The sequence below is a fragment of the Haplochromis burtoni genome, unplaced genomic scaffold (genome assembly GCF_018398535.1).
Source record: "Haplochromis burtoni strain Fernald_Lab_line unplaced genomic scaffold, NCSU_Asbu1 Contig_270, whole genome shotgun sequence".
Lineage (NCBI taxonomy): Eukaryota > Metazoa > Chordata > Actinopteri > Cichliformes > Cichlidae > Haplochromis > Haplochromis burtoni.
Genome location: NW_024582631.1, coordinates 47,138 through 66,596, shown reverse-complemented (window position 1 = coordinate 66,596; position 19,459 = coordinate 47,138). Strand labels below are relative to the sequence as shown.

The following is a 19,459-nucleotide window of genomic DNA, read 5'->3' as shown; positions in this document are numbered from 1 at the left end:
GTCTGCTCTTCTATTTATCATTGTACTCTTTTCATTCAAGTTCAGCTTTCTTCATCTTCAAACTTTGTTTGAGTATTTTAGTTTAAAAAAAAAAAAAACAACTCACGGGCTGTTGGAATATTCTGCGCAAAGAGGTCCCTGAATCCTTGTGTTGTCTTTTTGACAGCAATGAAGCAGTGAAGAACTGCTCACTCCTGATTGACACTGAGTGCACCACCTTCTTCTTTACTCTCCATCTTGTGTTCCTGATGCTTCTCTCCTTCCATCTCCAGGAGCGAATAGAGTCTCGAGCACCCAACCTGTGATGTTAAGCTGACAGGCAAGAAGGAAACAACTAGTAGGTCATGTCACATGTGATCAGAATCACAATCAGAATACTTTATTAATCCCGAAGGAAATTAGGGTTACAGCAGGCAGCACGCTAATGGCGCATGCGCACTTACAAAGGAACCTTCTGACCAACTTTACACAAACATCACATTGGGGAGACATGTCAGAAAGGTAGGCTGATAGGAAAAAAACAACGAAAATACATAACATGAGGTAAGAGGAGGAGAAAAAAAACTCCACTCAGACTGAGCTCCTAGTGGGAGAACAGTTTGATAACAGAAAAAACACCTCAGCACAAAAAGCACATGACTATCAATACACCATAGAAACACAAGACAAGCAACAGGGGCGGGTAAAGGGTAAGAGAGAGCCGGTGTAGACAGCGCATCCGGTCCTGCAGCATGTCTGCGCTGGTCCAGTCGGCTTCATGTGGAGAGTTTGTGTTCTTAATGGATCGATCTGGAAGTATGGACTGTGCTACGAATAACACTGAGCAGCAGGAAACCCGGATCAGCAGTGCCAAGGTATTTATGATGTGGTGTTAGTGTTACAAAATATTTCCTTAAATTGTTCCTCTCACACAGTGGCCTCATTATCTTCTCCCTCTTCCCTGAAGGACACTCTGCTGCTCCTGTTGAAGAGCTTACCAATGGGCTGCTATTTCAACATTTACAGTTTTGGGTCCAGATATGAACACATCTTCCCGTCAGTTGTATTCATATGATCTCAGTGATATTACTGTAAATGTGTGATAAGATATCTTCCCTGCTGTTAGTCAACATGTTGCCTTTGGATGATTCTGCAAAACTCCAGGTTATGTTTGATCTCACTTGTGTGTTTGTCATGGCAGTAAGAGTGTAGAGTATGGTGAGAAGACCATGGAGGAGGCTCTGAAGAAAGTTGAGCAGATGAAGGCTGATCTTGGAGAAACAGAAATCCTGGAGCCCCTCAAACATATTTACAGCCAGCCCTGCATTCCCACTCAGCCTAGACAGGTAACACACACACACACACACACACACACACACACACACACACACACACACTTTAATAATGTCATTCTTTAGTCTTTCTTTTTTCTCATTCATTACTCCAACATGTAAGTTAACCATGAATCAAGCCCTGTATCAGTCTCATATAATCTGCTAATTATACATGAGTTGATCTGTTGAGTGGCTCCTATTGTTCCTCTCACTCTTGCTTAAAGCTTCTTCTCTTTGTTTTTACTTGTTAAAACAGTTTACTGACTGCATACTTGATTACATATCAGAGAGTTGTGTTTCAGCTTGTGCAGTTGAAAAACTGTGTGTAAACTCTCCTCTCTAGCTGTTTGTCTTTACTGATGGAGAGGTGGGGAACACCAAAGAAGTGATCGATCTGGTGAAGAAGAATTCAGGTTCCCACAGGTAAAACAAAAAAATGTGATTATATGTGCTATATGCCAAGTGTGTCTGTTTTTAAAACAACTGCTGTATTCTCGCAAACCAGAAAAAAACAACTACATCTACACAATTCCCAGAATGTCCAACATGTCCTCTGTGTACTCAGAGAAAACTGTTGTATTGCAGGTGTTTCTCTTTTGGGATTGGGGAAGGGGCCAGCTCTGCTCTCATTAATGGGATGGCCAAGGAAGGAGGAGGTCACGCTCAGTTCATCACAGGGACTGACAGGATGCAACCAAAAGTAAGACAATGACTCATAAGAGTTACAGCAAAAAATGATTTGTGTTTAAAAAAAAAAAAAAATTGGACAGAAGATATGATTTCAGTTTTTGTACTCATCAGGTGATGCAGTCACTGCATTTTTCTCTGCAACCAGCTGTGGAAGATGTTTCTGTTACATGGGATTTACCAAAGGGATCCACTATCACTGTACTCTCTCCACCAATCACATCACTTTTCCAGGGTCAAAGGTCACTAATTTATGCCCAGCTCACTGGACAGGTAGGAGCAGCATCTTCTCACAGTGTAGATCTCTGTGTTTATGCTTGTCATGTTTTGAAAAGATGAAATTGGTTTGACACTGTAATTCTGTGTCAGAGCTCAGAGGCAGCAGAGGGCTGTGTGACGGTGAAGTACAGCCTGGCAGGTCATCCCTCTGAGAACCAGCTGCACTTCAGTCTCAGACCTGCAGCAGACTCTGGGTAAATGAGCTGTTAATCCACTGGATTTATTAGATAATAACTTTACAATAGTTCACTTTGCATGTAACATGATAATTACATGGTAATTGTGACCATGTCACCATACCAATATTTTCTCTTGTCTGTAGCTTAATAGTCCACAGGTTAGCTGCTCGGACTCTTATTTGCTTGCTAGAGATGGAAGCAGAAAACAATCAGGAAAAAGAAGAAGTAAAGAAGAAGGTGGTGCATCTGAGTGTCCAATCAGGAGTGAGCAGTTCTTTCACTGCTTTCATTGCTGTCAATAAAGACAACAACAAGGAGATTCAAGGACCTCTTCTGCACCGAGATATTCCAAGTAACATGAATAATTAGCAATCCTATCTACTTCATATTGTTCTTGGGGCATTCTTATCTTATCTTATCCTATCTTATCAGTGCCTGATGTCTATCGTTCCTGTACTTCGTTTGGTGAGTACAAGGTTTTTTACCATTGCAAACAGAGTGCAAGTACTTCTACACACACACAGTACTCATAAAGTGTTAGACGCATACGTGTGTGTGTAAAATCCCCCTCTCGCCCCTGTTGGTGGTTCGGGTGTCAACAATCAGAGATGCAGAAAGGTGCAATGAAAAAGGTGGCTAAGAAGTATAGCAAGCTGTCCATGCCTGAGGCCTGGACAGCTCGGTAGGTAGAAATGGTAAATGGCCTGTATTTGTATAGCGCTTTTCTAGTCCCTAAGGACCCCAAAGCGCTTTACACAACCTGTCATCCACCCATTCACACACACATTCACACACTGGTGATGGCGAGCTACATTGCAGCCACAGCCACCCTGGGGCGCACTGACAGAGGCGAGGCTGCCGAACACTGGCGCCACCGGGCCCTCTGACCACCACCAGTAGGCAACGGGTGAAGTGTCTTGCCCAAGGACACAACGACCGAGACTGTCCGAGCCGGGGCTCGAACCGGCAACCTTCCGATTACAAGGCGAACTCCCAACTCTTGAGCCACGATCGCCCCACAAGATTACATGAAGTACACTCTGAGGGTCTATTAGAAGATACAAATGCAGCAGTGCCGACAATGCCTATTGTGACCATCACTGAAATCAACTAAATGATCTACACCACGGCAGCAGTTATCGGTGAGATGGTTGTCTACAAGATGAATAGCCACCAGGAGCAGTACATGTACCAGAAGTCTAGAGGCGAAGATCAAGGCATTATGGAGGGAACTAATCCAACTATCAGAGCTGCAGAAAGATGTGATGAAGACAGGGATGCCTAAGTAGTACAGCAATCGTGACTAGTCGACTAATCGTGGCAGCCCTACTGCACACTATGGTTCCCCCGTTTCGCTCGGGGAGTTCAAGGTTTTTTACCATTGCAAACACAGTACAAGTACTTCTACACACACACACACACACACACACACACACACGTGTGTGTAAAATTGGCTGGCTGAAGAAGCTGACTGCACTCCATGTGCGTCTGGCTGCACAAATGAACCAGCTGCTAGTCAATGACACTCGTAATGGCTAAACAAAGGCCTGATTCCCAAGGACCCCCAGGAGAAACCCGTCCCATCCAACTACTGGCCGTTAACCTGCCTCAGTACCACATGGAAGCTCCTGTCAGGCATCATAGTGGCAAAGATGAATAGGAACATGGATCAATACATGAGTGGGGCACAAAAAGGAATAGACAGGAATACCAGAGGAGCGAAACACCAGCTACTGGTTGACAGAGCAGTCACCCGAGACTGCAACACTAGGCTTATCAACATGTGCACTGCCTGGATTGATTATAAGAAGGCCTATGACTCGATGCCCCACAGCTGGATCCTGTAATGCCTAGATCTATACAAGCTCAACAGGCCCCTTAGAGCCTTCATCAGAAACTCAATAGGGATGTGGTGTACAACAGTAGAGGCCAACTTCAAGCCCAAAGCACAAGTCACCAACAAGTGCGGGATCTACCAAAGAGATGCACTGTTCCTACTGCTTTTCTGCATACGCCTGAACACCCTCAGTGAGATCATTGACAAGACTGGCTGGATACCGACTATGGAACAGAGCAATCGTCACACCACCTCCTGTACATGGATGACATCAAGCTGTATGCCAAGAGTGAACGTGACATTGATTCACCAATCACCAGGATATACAGTAATGATATTGAAATGTCATTTGGATTTGAGAGGTGTAGTCAGATGGTAAAGAAGACTGATTGGATCAAACTATGAGAATGCAACATTGCAAATGCCTGGAAATCCCACAGGCAAATGGCAACCATATAGAGGATGAATTCATTTGAATACTGTATGCAAATAGCTGCAGTATTTGCTGTGACAGCCTTTGTAATGTGCTGTGTCCCAAAGTGAAGACTTCACCTGATAACCTCAACCTGTTTAAGGTTGATTTATACATTTTAAAGATCAACGGTGTGGTAATGCCAGGTTTTATTTCTCTCTTATATGTTCACCCTCAACCTGACTTTTTTTTTATCATAGCGGTCAGGGCTGCTCCATCCACGATTAGTAAGTAGAAGCTGAGTGACAACACACATCTACACACATGTGCATTTCTAAAATAAAAACAAAGAAACCAACATATTTGTATTTGAAATGTTAAATGTCAAACATTCACTGCACAGTTGCTGCAGTATTTATTTTCCCAGTTGTTGTATTTGGCTGTATTTATACTACCATTTATGATAAGTTGCAGGTCATGATAATGACCTCAGAAGCCATAAACGTACTGATCTAAACAGCAAATAAAATGTCTAATTTTCCCAACATTTCCATATTAGTGTCATAATCAAGCTGCAATTCCTTCCTGTGAAACTAACTTTTTTGAATTATTAAATAATTAGAAATGTAATATATTAAATATGTGATCATGTAGTTCCTTCCATAAAGAGCCATTTTCTTCTCTACTGCACAAAAGAGTAAAAATAATGAAAAAGACCCTTTAAATGAGCCAATGTGTCTGAACTTGAATGATTAAATATAGGTGGTGTTTATCAACATGTAGATTTAAATACAGTTTAAATATTGTAGTAATATTCTAACCTGCTGTAAGACTCTCAGAAGCCAGAAACGTAGTATGATGTGGAGACATTACATGTTAAGATGAAATATTAATCTGTTTTTGTCAGACAGATGAATGTGAATAAAAAGAGTACGATGATAAATTTAAGAGCAGAATATCTGAGTCAGGTTCAGACGATCCAAAAGCAATAAATGACATTGACTTTAAAATATTTGTTACAAGAAATCAAGATTCTGATTAGAAAGGTGACAGTGATGTACATTTACATACTTTTATACTATTGTTTTGTATTTGTATATCAACAAATCAGTAAGTTAGTGTTCCTTAACAAATTCTTAAGAAATGTACTGACTCTATTTTACGTTATAGTGTGTGACTCCGCGGCGATATTTGAGGAAATTGAAACAGGTACGTAAAACCTAAATGACACATCTGTACATCTATGTAAATGTGTAGCTGTTTGTAGAAGGGACCGGGCCCATCCAACTACTGGACATAACCTGCATTCCTACCACATGGAAGCTTCTGTTCAGGCATCATAGCGGCAAAGATGAGTAGGCACATGGCTCAATACATAAGCGGGGCACAAAAAGGAATTGGCATCAATACCAGAGGCACAAAACACTAGCTACTGATAGAGACTGCAAGACTTGGCTGACCAAGCCCCACACTCAGATCCTGGAATGCCTAGAACTGTACAAGATCAACAGGACCCTAAGAGCCTTCATCAGGAACTCTATGTGGATGTGGCGAACAACATTAGAGACTAACTTCAAGCCAACAGCACAAGTCACCATCAGGTGCGGGATCTACCAAGGAGATGGATGATCTGTCCCCACTGCTGTTCAGCTTAGATCTGAACCCCCTCAGTGAGATCACTGACAATACTGGTTACAGATACCGACTACAGAATGGAGCAGTTGTCAGCCACCTCCTGTGCATGGATCACATCAAGCTGTATGCCTAGAGTGAACGAGATATCAATTCACTGATCCACACCACCAAGATATACAGCAATGACAGAGGAATTTCATTTGGACTGGAGAAGTGTAATCAGATGACAACAAAGAGAGGGAAGGTAGTCAGAACTGAGGGGATCGAACTACAAGAAGTCAACATTGCAGACATAGAGGACAGGTACAAGTACCTGGGGATCCCACAGGCAAATGGGAGCTGTGGAGAGGCTGCTAGGAAAGCTGCAACCACCAAGTACCTGCAGAGGGTCAGTCAAGTCCTGAAGAGTCAACTAAATGGTAAGAACAAGATCCAAGCTATCAACACCTAGGCCTTGACGGTCATCGGGTACCTTGCTGGGATAATAAGAGATAGAAGCCACTGACATCAAGACAAGGAAACTCCTGACCATGCATGGATGGTTCTGACCCCGAGTTCAGCACCCTGAGGCTGTATGCTAAGCGGAAGGAAGGAGGCAGGGGACTGTTGAGTGTCAGTACCACAGTCCAGGATAAGACAACGAACATCCACGAGTACACCAAGAAGATGGCAAAAACCAACCATGTGCTTAGTGAATACCTCAGGCAGCAGAAACCAAAGAAAGAGGAGGAAGAGGAGGAACTATCATGGAAGGACAGTCCCCTGCACAGTATGAACAACTGGCAGATAGAGGAAGTGGCTGACATCGAAATCAGGCACTTCTACGAGGGGCTGGACAAAGCTGGACTGAAAGACAGCACAGAGGCACTAATCATGGCACCACAGGAACAAGTTCTGAGCACAAGATCCATAGAGGCTGGGGTCTATCACACCAGGAAAACCCCAGTTACAGGCTGTGTAAAGATGTGTAAAGATTGATTTTCTCTCAAATAGTTTAATTACAGGTTGGAGATATATATAGATAAAATAAAGCTTAAATAGCTTCTGTATCTTATATCAATAAAAAAAAAAAGCCAAGCATTAATTTATTATTTTTAACTGGCTATTAGAGATTTTATCTGCAAATAACAATTTTGTTGTAAAGTATATAGGATGATTTTAAACATTTCAGTACTGCCTAGGGTTGGTTTTGTCTTCTAGTAGTTAGTCAGTATTGGGATTACTGCAAGTTAATTGAGTTGCACTTGTGAAGGTGGACACAGACAGATTTAGTCTGGCATGCTACACATGAGCAATTAAGATAATTCAATTCCAGTCAGACAAGTGCAATGAGATTGCACATCAGTTAACCTTGCTACTGAATTTAGTGTGCAATGAAAGATACATGTTTTAATTTTGTTTGCATTTGGATTAGAATTATAGAACTAAGAATATCTGGTGTGCTTACTGTTGTGTTTCCTTTGAAAAAGCAGAAGACAGATGTCTCATGGATTTTTGCTGTTTGTACAGCATGGATGGAGGTATCTGTTTTGACTTCTTTTTTATGTATAATTGGTGCTTTTGTACTCTTAATTGTTGTTTTTAGTGTGTGGCAAACTATAAAAGAGACAGCCAGCGTGGTTCATTTTTCCTATTAATAAACAGAAACATCATAGGTAGCCCCCCGGTAGCCTATTGCAGCATTGCTAAGCGATTGTTCAAAGTCATCTGCTTCAGCCCAAACTTATGAGCTTTATCATAAAGGAATGTTTTCACTGAAAGTTCTCCTCACTCTATATGAAGGAAAGGATTTTAAATTAAATTCTGAAGACAATGAATAGAAGCTAATATGAGAGAAATATGCTCTGTCTTTCATAGTTCCTGTTTGTACTCTCACTGCAACGTTCTGGATCAACTGAGGATTTTTCAGAGATTTTTAAAAGTGATCTATAATAATGAATTACAATAGTGTAGCCTAGAAGTAATAAATACATGAACTAATTTTTTAGTATCACTCTTACACATAATGTTTTTGTTTGTTAGACACATTGCAATAAGGCAGTCCTACATATTTGATTAATATGTGCATTGAAGAACATATCCTGGTAAAATTGCCCACACTTTACTGGAAGCCAAGTTAATACCATCAAAATAAGTGTCTGGTTAGACACCATGTTTCTAGGTTTTTTAGGACTTATTAAAAGTTACCTAGACCTTAATAACTGTAAGACATTTCTGTAGTTAAACTAGTTGATTTGTGTCTTCTGATTTCATGGTTAATAAAGCTGAGAGTCATCTGCAAAGTGATAAAATGTGTACTGTTATGATCAATAGTATTGAACGCTACACGTAAGTCTAGCAGAACAAAGAGGAGTCCACTGTCAGATGCCATAACTAAATTCAGTTCAATTTGATTTTATTTATATAAGGCCAAATCATAACAACAGTTGCCGCAAGGTGTTTTATAATGTAAGGTACAATAATACAAAAAAATCCAGAGAAAACTTCCAATAATCATATTACCCCATATAAGGAAGCACTTTGGTGACAGTGGGAAAGAAAAACTCCATATTAACAGGAAGAAACTTCCAGCAGACCTAGGTGTCACCATCTGCTGTGACAGTCTGGAGTGAGGGTAGGAAGACAGGACAAAGACACGCTGTGGAAGAGAGCCAGAGAGGAAGAATAATTCAATGCAGAGAGGTGTATAAACACATACGGAGTGAAAAGGGTGACTGAAGAAGAAATACTCAATGCATAATGGGAATCTCCCAGCAGCCTAGACATATTGTAGCATAACTAAGGGAGGATTCAGGGTCACCTGATCCAGCGCTAACTATATGCTTTATCAAAACGGAAAGGTTTAAGCCTAATCCTAAATGTAGGGAGGGTGTGTGTCTCCCAAATCCAAACTGGGAACTGTTTCCACGAGAAAAGAAATCATCAAATATCCAAAAAGTTATGAAATATATCTGGTTGTCAAAGCTGACGTCTTTTGTTAAATATTGTTCTTTTAATTGCCCAAATAGAAATAGTAACAACTCTAAATATGACACATATATTGCAACATGTGGAACCAAATCATTAGAAATATTTTCTTACTTAACTCAGCACATTATTTTAAATATTGCTTTGAATTCCACCCAGGAAGGGCATTTTATTATGTAACTTTTCCTCTAAATTTTCCTCTTCACAACTGCCGGATGAAGAATTTCCACCTGCTAAGAAGCCACTCAGAGACCCTTTGCTACAGTTAGTCTCCCTCCAGAAGGCGTCTGGCTGCTGGCTGCTTGATCCAGCTCTGGCTGCTGCACTGGGAAAGACCAACCAGGAGGTGGAAAAGTCAAAGCCTGAAAAGGTGGGCTATTAAATAAATAATAACACAGTAATAGTGGGTGTTTGTAACGTATTCATTAAAATGGTTTCAAAAGTGAATTTTCAAAATTACACACTCATGTTAACGAACATCTGCAAGCTGCCTCACTTAATTTAATATTTAACTACATGACTGCTGATTCTATACACTAGGCCAGCAGTGAAGTGTGGGCCACCATTCTGGCTCTGATCTGGCTTCATGGTTTCAAGATGGATGCAAAGGACGAGTGGGAGCTTCTGGCTGCAAAGGCTGTGTCATGGCTCAGTGCGCAAAAAGGTGATGGTTATACTGAGTTGCTACAGTCGGTCAGTTATTAAGATGCTAATTGAATATTTTATTTTGTGTGTTCCTTTTTTTTCCAGCACCGTCTGTGACAGAGTGTGTGGAAGCCGGAAATATATTGTTGGGTTGCAGTGTGCAAAAAACTGCCCTTGGCCTCTGAGGTTTTTTATAAACTAACAACTTCTTTATGATTCATACACAGAAGCAGATTTACTTCATACTTCATCCACATTAATCTTTGCATCGTCCAACTTTATTATCTAATGTGCCTTATTTTATGCTGCGTGTGTCCAAAGTCAGCTTTGTAAGAGTAGCAGAGATTATTGCTTTTCTATTCTAACTTTAATGTTGCTGTTTGCTTGAAAGCATCAAATATTAAACAAATAAAAACACACATGAGTTTGGACCCATCATTCCTTCTAATGAGTCACCATGAAAAAAATAAATAATTTAATTTTAAAATATTTAAAAAGACCAACACACCTGGCCAGTTCTATCTTTCAACACATTTTTTAATCATGGTTGAGGAAAATATGCAGCTTAAATTCAAAGTCATAGTGAAGCAAAATTCTTCCTTATTCCAATGCATATCTTTCATTTTTTAATTCATGTCATGTAAGTAAACAGCTGGACATAATTTCCACTAACAAATGAGACCTCATCATCAGCTATGTCTCACAGCGAGTGAAATCAAGGCCAGCAGAGGGAATGCATAGCTAGATTTGTTCTGCAGTCATGAGCCATCCATCACATACTCTTAATACAACCACAAACAAACTATAACTTGTTCATCTGAGTAATGGCGGCTACAAAAAAGCTATTTTTAAACCTCCATGTTTTACATTTTGAAACCAGGAACCTTTGCCCAGAAGGTAGAAACTGAAACTCACTATGCAACAGGTGTGAGCCATCAAGAAAAATTAAACCAGCAAACTGCTGTAACGGTCTGGTGTACAGGGATGCTCGGCTCAGCTGTGGATCAGCCTGCTCAACCACTTAACAATTTGATCGAGTGAGTTTCAGTTTTTTACAGATAAGTATCCAACCAATGACCCTTAAATATAGATCAAACGGATTCAATGAAAGCGCATTAAAATAAACTCATCACGGTTGTATCAATGTGGAAATGAGATCAGAACATGGTTTCTTAACGGAGGGCTGCAGGCCTGGACTGGGACAAAAAACTCAGCCCTGATATTTTAGGTCCAGGCGTTACCATGTTCAGTCCAAAATGAAAAAAACAAAAAACAGATGTGACACGTGTAATGTGATCATCAGAGAATATGATTTTTATAAAACATTTATTATTATTTTATAAAGTTTTTCTTACACTGTGCTTAGCTCCTTGTATGAATGTGTAATCACATGTCTTTGATAAATAAAATATTTAATCTTGGATTTGTGTAATTTGTGGCTATTGAATAAAAGTTAGTCATGTATCCACTGATAAAAACAGATGGCTGAAAGAAATGTTTGATGTAAAAAGGAAACACAGTGTTGTGCTGTTGAACTGTGAGTTTCTAAATCACCAATGTTTAAATGCCGAGAGGAGACTAGCAGCCCTGAGTCTGCATGTAAAACATTAAACTCCATAGCAGTGATACCTGTTCTTACACAGGTATGCCTATTCTTTCTTATGGGACTTTACTGTCCCAATGAAACAAGAAGATCTTGTTTTAAAGTACATTTTTTGCCATCCCGTAATCTCAAGAATGTTTATGTTGGATTCTGTTTTTAATCAGGTTGTGATCTTAGAGTCAATCTCATAGCACTCGGCCTGTGCTTCAAGGATTCTGATAGTTAGTATGACTCCGGGGTTTTGACTCATTTAAGTCGGTGTTTTGCTGGGAGGAGAGAAGAGAGGCATGTAAGACTGCAAATCTGCTTCTTGGTCCCAACTCTGGATAGTCATGTTTTTAATATGTGTTTAATAAATTTTATTTAGAAATAAATTTCTAGAAATGAGAGCGGCTCCATCTAAGGAATGTTGTCTCTCCTAACAAGACCGGGTTTCCTCTGGAAAGTTTCCCAATTATCTATGAAGCCCACATCGTTTTTTGGACACCACTCAGACAGCCAGCAAGGAGAACATGCGGCTAAATATGTCACTCCTGGTCTGACTGGGGAGGGGACCGGTGAAAACTACAGACTCCAATATTGTTTCCAAAGTTACACACCGATTCAATATTCATTTTGGTGACCTCCAATTGACGCAACCGGGTATCATTACTGCCGATGTGAATTATAATTTTACTGAATTTACGTTTACCCTTAGCCAGCAGTTTTAAATTTTCCTTGGGCAAGACACTTCACCCGTTGCTTACTGGTGGTGGTCAGAGGGCCCGGTGGCGCCAGTGTCCGGCAGCCTCGCCTCTGTCAGTGCGCCCCAGGGCAGCTGTGGCTACAATATAGCTTGCCATCACCAGTGTGTGAATGGGTGGATGACTGAATGTAGTGTAATGTGCTTTGGAATCCTTAGGGACTAAGTAAAGCGCTATACAAGTACAGGCCATTTACCATTTGTCATTATTCTACTTTTTGTTTTATTCTGTTGTTAAGTGTCCTTGAGTGTCTTGAAAGGCGCTTTTAAAGTAAATGTATTATTATTATTATTATTATTGGTAGTAGTGTTAGTAGCAGTAATAGTAGTAGTAGCAGTAACAGTAGTAGTAGTAGTAGTAGTCGTAGTAGACCCCTCCCATGTTTTAAATGTACTTTAGAACAGCAGACAGCAACATCACAAATGAGTGGGCGGAGTGAGTTATGGGGTCCTCACACCCCTTTTCTCTGTTCGCCATTTTGGGCAGAAGGGCTGAGAGGAGAATATATGGATATACTGGCTCACTCCCGGTGGCCCCTGTGGCTCGATCAGGCCCCTTCCGGGATGTAGAGATATTTATTATTTACTATAACTTGTGCTCATGTTGGTTTTTGCTGTGGTTTTGCTACTGTGTTATTTCCCTTTTTTTGGCTTGTTTTTATTTTCCCAGCAGGTGATCAAACAGATTTTTAGTGTCTTCACTCTCTGTGTCTCTCTTTTCCTATTTTTTTGCTTTCCATCTCCTTCTGTTGAGCATCTTCCCAACTTCTCTTTTTTTCATCTTTCTCTTTCCCATCCCCCAGTCCTGTCCGTTCTGATTGTAATAATAATAATTTGACAATCAAGTGGACCAGCTGTAATGATCCATTTGGGAACATAAATCTGTTGGACTGGTAAAAGAATATACTATAATAATCAGTGTTGGTCAAGTTACTTGAGGAAAGTAATCAGTAACTAATTACTGATTGTAGTGTAAAGCGCTTTGGGGTCCTATGGACTAGAAAAGCGCTATACAAATTTTTTTTGTTTTGTTTGTGTTTACACTCACTCTTTCAAATAGATGCAAGTAAAACACAGCAGAACATAAATAAAGTCAAAGACTCAGCGGTCCTTTTGCTCTATTTTCACCTGTAAAGCAGGAGTTGGGTAGGCGGAGGTTTACCCTGGTGCAGGTGTGCCGCGGCGGTCAGTGGACTGTGCATTTCCCATTACGTGGTAGCGCACTCGGTGCTTGCTTGGAAGTTTAGGGGTTTTTTTCGCTGTAAAAAGAAGTTTTCTTCCCACGCACAGCGGACGCTAATGTTTTTGTCACTTTTTATGGAATCAAACTCAAAGTAAGGTCAGTACTTCCACGCTTTAAACGCTGCACGCTCATACTCTCTCCCGCACTCGATATATGATCCATTGTTGATCTGCACACAGCTGTTGTCACGAACGTCGCACTCGCTTACGTCACTGTCATGAGACATTCTCGCAAAAAAAATCACGGTTTTAGTAACGCAGTAACACAGCGTTCCTACGGGAAAGTAACGGTAATCTAATTACCGTTTTTGCAATAGTAATCCCTTACTTTACTCGTTACTTGAAAAAGTAATCAGATTACAGTAACGCGTTACTTGTACGCGTCTGGTCCTAAAGCAGCGAAAGAAGAACTGAGTTCTTGCAGCATTTTGCAATATTTAGGATTTTATTGAACACTTTTACCTTTCAACATTTGTAACATTAATGAGTAATGAAGCATTGCAGAATAATCCTGTGTTTTTGATTATTTATTGTACACTACAAGTAAACAACAATAAGTTAAACATCTGTCACATCTGTCAGAAGCTTGGATACATTTACTCCTACAAGGATTTTACTCTTATGAAATGTAAAAAGAACACTGAAATTATATTTTACAGTTTTTCACATAAACTGTTTTGCTTTGCTTACACTATAACTTTAATTACAGATATCATCTTTCACTTGTGTATTTTAATGTGTTTCAGAACAATATTTCTGTTGTGCAGACTTACGGTTGGTAAACAGCAAATATCCAAGTCATTCAAAATAACATCTGTCATGTAGCTCCTGACTCCCTAAGAGTCAAAAGCTTTACAGTATTTTATGAAGACATACAAACGTTTATTTTCAAACTAATAACTGAGTCACAGGGTCAAAAATAAAAAATTAACAGTCAGTACTTTCGTTGTTCTTTTTGACAAATTCCTGTTAAATGTATTGGACCCTCTGTTTTTAGGTTTCATTTTTTTCATCTTGACTTCCTTGGAAATGCTAGCAAGAAGTCAGTTCAACAGATGTAACTTATAGTGAGATTCGAGGCGGTGCAGCATTAATATCAGAATATCTTAGTTTTGATTATTAATCCTCTGGCTGACCCCATATTGCATTTTTTCATCTTAAAATGATGCACAGTCTTTATGTGAAATGTACTGTCTTCTTGATATTTATCAACCCATCAGTTTGTATTTCTGGGTGTTAATAAAGTTCCAACTTTTGTATTGTAACATTTTTGTGTTTTTCTTTCTTTAGTTTTTCAGACAACTCAAACTTTTAAACACTTGTAATTAGAGTGTGTGTGTTGTGTGTGTGTGTGTGTGTGTGTGTGTGTGTGTGTGTGTATGTAGAGTGTGTGTGTGTGTGTGTCTGTCAAGAAAGTAGAGATGGACCGATCCGATATTACGTATCGGTCCGATACTGACGTAAATTACTGGATCGGATATCGGAGAGAAATAAAAAATGTAATCTGATCCATTAAATATCAAAAAAGCAATTTTATCCATAATACACTTTCATTCTGCTAACTGACACTGATTGGTCCTTGAATGTCTTAAGGCAGCACATAGTCTTCATTCATGTTTGCTTACTCATGTAGTTCGAGTTGAATCTGAATTTCCCAAAATTGCCTGTTTTGTAATGACTTTCCAAATAATACTTAGCATAAAACATTAGAAAATTTATGTTTGGTCTCTCATTTCTTTGTTTGTGATTCCACTAATTACACAAGGATTTCATAATTTTTGAAGCCACACTGAAAATACTCGGCAATCTGTGCATTCATGACTGGATGTAATACCGGTAGCTTAGCTGTAGCATTTGTAAGGCTTCAGCTTCAGGTTACAAGGAAATGACATCATTCACGTAGATTACTGATTAACTGATTCGAAATTTCTAGTTAATAAGTTAATAAGTCAAAGTTTCGATAAAATAAGTCAAAATTTTGAGTTATGGATCCTTTTTTAATATTTTTTTTTAGTGGCAGAAACGGGCTTCCATACAGAGCACATCTCCTTATCTAAGGTTTTATGTGTTTCTTATTCTCTTTAAAAGTTCTGCTGAGGGCCTCCTATACTAGAAGTCTAAGAGCCAACTGTGTTCTTTGGCTCGACTTTCTTCCATAATCTTTTCACTTTTGTGAGAAATAAAACACAATTTAAGAACAGATTGTCATAAAAACAAATGCGGTGGCCCAAGAAATCCAGAACCGGCAAGCCGAACTGGCACTTGGAGGGGTTGACGATCAGGCCGTGTGCCGCCAAGCGCTGGAAAACCTGATGCAGATGGGACGCGTGCTGACTCTCAGAGCAGCTGGCCCCCAATATATCGTCAAGGTACACGAAGACGAAAGGCAGCCCCCGCAAAACAGAGTCCATCAACCGCTGAAAAGTCTGGGCGGCGCCTTTCAGGCCAAAAGGGGTAATAACAGCAGTTTTGGGGACGTCTTCGACGCGCACGGGAACCTGGTGATACCCCCGCACCAAGTCAATTTTAGAAAAAAATCGAGGTCCCGGCGAGGTGGGCGGAAAAATCCTGGATGTGGGGAATGGGGTAACGGTCATTCTCCGTGACATTATTCAAACGGCGAAAATCCCCACACGGCCGCCACCGACCGTCTGACTTGGGCACCATGTGTAGCGGAGAAGCCCAGGCACTATTCGAGCGCTGCACTATGCCGAGGCGCTCCATTGCGGCAAACTCTTCCCGAGCGACGGAGAGTTTCGCGGGGTCGAGGCGGCGCGCGCGTGCGAACACCGGGGGACCGACCGTCGGAATATAATGTTCAACCCCGTGCTTCGTTGCCGTGTTCGAGAAATTAGGAACAGTCAGTGAAGGGAACTCCAAGAGCAAACGCTGAAAAACATTCCCTGAAGTCACTAAATTAGCCCGATTCAGGGGCTCGATGGCGCGAGTGAAACAGGGCATTGAAGAAAAAGACAGTGCATCGATTAAGCGTCTGTTAGCGACATCGACCAGCAGTCCGTGGGCACAAAGAAAATCAGCGCCCAAAATAGGTACAGAGCTAGCGGCAACAACAAAGGTCCATTGGAAATCCCGACCATGAAAACAAACAGTCACGAACCTTTCCCCGAACGTTGCGATGGGAGAGCCATTAGCCGCAATAAGCTGCGGTCCGCAGCCCGCTGCTAAACTGTCGGCTACGGAGGGAAGGAGGCTCTTCTGGGAGCCAGAGTCGACCAGGAAACGTCTCCCAGAGCGCGAGTCTTCTATGAAGAGCAGTTTTTCTTTGTCGCCAGCGGTCGCGGCCGCTACAGCGCGCTGGCGGGGTCCATGTCCCAGGGTCGGAAAAGCGCAAGGCGGCAGGCAGCGGCGCGCTCCGGCGCCAAAACGCTGATGGTAGAAACAGAGGTCCCGTCCGTGGTGTCGCTGTGCCGCGATCTTTGCCGTCAGCGAAGGATCGGGTACGTCGTGGCAGGTCAGCGGGGAAGTGGAAGGCGCCGCCGGCGAGGCTGGAACTAGGTCGTGATCGTGGAAAGTGCGGGTAGCCAGGAGAATACGATCCGCGTCCTCAGCCAGGGAGCGATAATCCTTCGTGCCCAGAAGCGGAGAGTTGGCGAGGCCGGCTCTCACGGCCGCCGGCAGCTGTCGGAGGAAGATGTGGGCGAAGAGGAATCCCCCGTCGTCCGGTCCGAGAAAGGATAGCATGTGCTCCATCAGTTCGAGAGCCGTACCGCCACCCAGGCCTGAGAGGGAGAGGAGCTTCTCGGCTCGCTCTGCGTCGGTGAGGGCATAGCGCCGAAGAAGCAGCTCCTTAAGGGCGGCGTACTTCCCTCGGGTGGGTGGGTCCCGGAGGAGAGTCAACGCACGACGGGTGGCTAGCGGGTCGAGAGAAGCCACCACATGGTGATATTTCGTGTCGTCAGCCGAGATGCCACGAAGGGCGAACTGAGCCTCCACGTGCACGAACCACGACGGGGGATCGTGAAGCCAAAAGTCCGGCAGCTTGAGCGCCACAGCAAACGTAGCTGCAGCCGGAGGCAGAGGGCTGGCGGCTGCTGATGCATCCAGAGCGGAGTCGGCGCCACCATCGGACTGCAGCATGTTCGAGTCAGGGGTCACCAATGTGGAGGTAAACACAGACGACACGAAAGCTCTCGATAAACACTGCTCGTTTATTACTCATCACCACAGAACTGAACACTTTCCCTCCAAAACACAGCAACAACACTTCCTGAGAACTGGGTGTGAGTGGAGCCCTCCAGTGGTCCACCACATTATAACAATTAAAGGGTCAGACTAAAGAAAGCAACACAGTATAGTGTAAGTCAGTATCCTTCTGCTTAACAGTGCTGAAGGTGAGGTCACTTTAAGAAAACCCTCAGAGTCCCAGAGCTTCTTTCCTCACGCTGCAACCCAGCAGGACATTTCCAGCATCCACACACTCTGACACAAACGGTGCTAAAAACACAAAACACACAATGATTATAGAAATTGATATGAGGGAAAAAGCTGACTATAGCATTTTATTTTCATTGTGATGATTACTACCTTTGTGAGCTTGGAGCCATGAGGCAGCCTTCACAGCCAGAAGCTCCCACTCGTCCTTTGCATCCATCTTGAAACCATGAATCCAGATCAGAGCCAGGATGGTGGCCCATACTTCACTGCTGGCCTAATTCATCAAGTGAAAGACAATCAGATAAAACAGGAAACATGAAAATTATCATCTTAATTTCTGCAAATAATATAAATGTAAAATAAGACAGTGACTACTTTAAGAACTTCTGATGATGAAAATGATTTCTGCTGCTTTGTGGTTACTGGACAATATCAGACTTTAGTGCAGCTCAGTGGTTGCTCATGAGTGTTGTAACGTGCGGTGGAGATGAAGCCAGCCGCGGAGGTGTGCAGGTGGATAGCGAATGAGCAACAGCTTCTGACTTTCCAAAAAGTACTCATTTATTTACAATATCAAAAATAAAAGTGCTACCTGTACCACACATTACTAAAGAGCACACTAGTCCGCGTACACACGGGAGCAGCCATTACAGGAGGAGTGCGAAGAAGAACAAAAAGGAGGTGACACACCAGTCATGAGACAGGAGGCGCCGCCATGTGGTCATACACTGCATTACAATAGCAACTGTTACATAGTCCCCCCCGGGTGAGAAAAAGGCTGTCCTCAGCCATACACAGCTGAAAAAGCACACACCACACCTAACAGTACCCTACACAGAGGTTACAGCTAAGATTGGTTTCTTAGTTTTTTTTCACTTTTTTTTTTTTTTAAGTAAAGGCCAAGAATGAACCTTAATGCACTAAAGAGCCATAAAACTGGATTAAGTAGAGCAAACAGAAACATCTACTGTATATATCACGACTCAAAATAGCAATGCAACAAGACAGCATCAAACAGGATTAACCAAAACATTTCACTTCAGATCAAGCCTGGTTGTGTGAAAATCCATCTTTTGTTGCTCCAGCCAGACGTAACTCTGGGGCAACGTCTGGGCCTGAAATTGCAATGTCCACCAGCAGCTGGGTGCCGGACAGATCTGGGTGAAAGACTGTCTGAAACAGCGCCCACAACAGAAGAAGAGTCAATGTCCGGTAAATCAAAGGGGAATGGCTCAGAGTCAATGTCAGTGTCTGCAGGGGGGCCAAGGTGGGCCTGAGAGTCAGAGTTCAGATCCTCTCTCTCTCCCAGCAGGCGATGAAACAGATTGTTCTTTGGAAGTGAGAGAGTCCCAGGTATGGAACGGTTGCATGTTCACAACATGATAAACACCTGCATCCACACCGGAGTCCACCCAAGTGAGCCTGTAATTAACATCACTGAGTCTCTGAGATACACACAATGGTCCCTGAAACAGTGGTGCAAGTTTAGCAGTAAAGTTAGACTGAGCGTCTGACCTCTCTTT

General features: G+C 42.1%; 2 protein-coding genes across 2 annotated transcripts in view; one reads left to right on the top strand and one right to left on the bottom strand.

The window, feature by feature from the left end:
• The window catches only part of LOC106633575 (von Willebrand factor A domain-containing protein 5A), a gene marked incomplete in the record, with an annotated part of 45,504 nt that extends 35,131 nt beyond the window's left edge, over positions 1-10,373 (top strand). Inside the window, 9 exon segments of the mRNA XM_042227603.1 lie at positions 2,370-2,473; positions 2,602-2,810; positions 2,891-2,923; positions 4,968-4,994; positions 5,878-5,916; positions 7,812-7,862; positions 9,531-9,679; positions 9,850-9,973; positions 10,060-10,373. Of these exon segments, the coding sequence (XP_042083537.1) occupies positions 2,370-2,473; positions 2,602-2,810; positions 2,891-2,923; positions 4,968-4,994; positions 5,878-5,916; positions 7,812-7,862; positions 9,531-9,679; positions 9,850-9,973; positions 10,060-10,139 (816 nt within the window).
• Positions 10,374-15,382: 5,009 nt separating this feature from the next.
• LOC106633515 lies at positions 15,383-19,447 on the bottom strand. Its single transcript, XM_042227607.1, has 4 exons — positions 18,087-19,447; positions 16,660-17,996; positions 15,785-16,109; positions 15,383-15,409 (listed from the first exon to the last, which is right to left on the bottom strand). Exons 2-4 carry the CDS (start codon positions 17,637-17,639, stop codon positions 15,383-15,385), a joined length of 1,332 nt encoding a protein of 443 aa, XP_042083541.1. The 5' UTR covers positions 17,640-17,996; positions 18,087-19,447.
• Between the last annotated feature and the right edge of the window lie 12 nt (positions 19,448-19,459).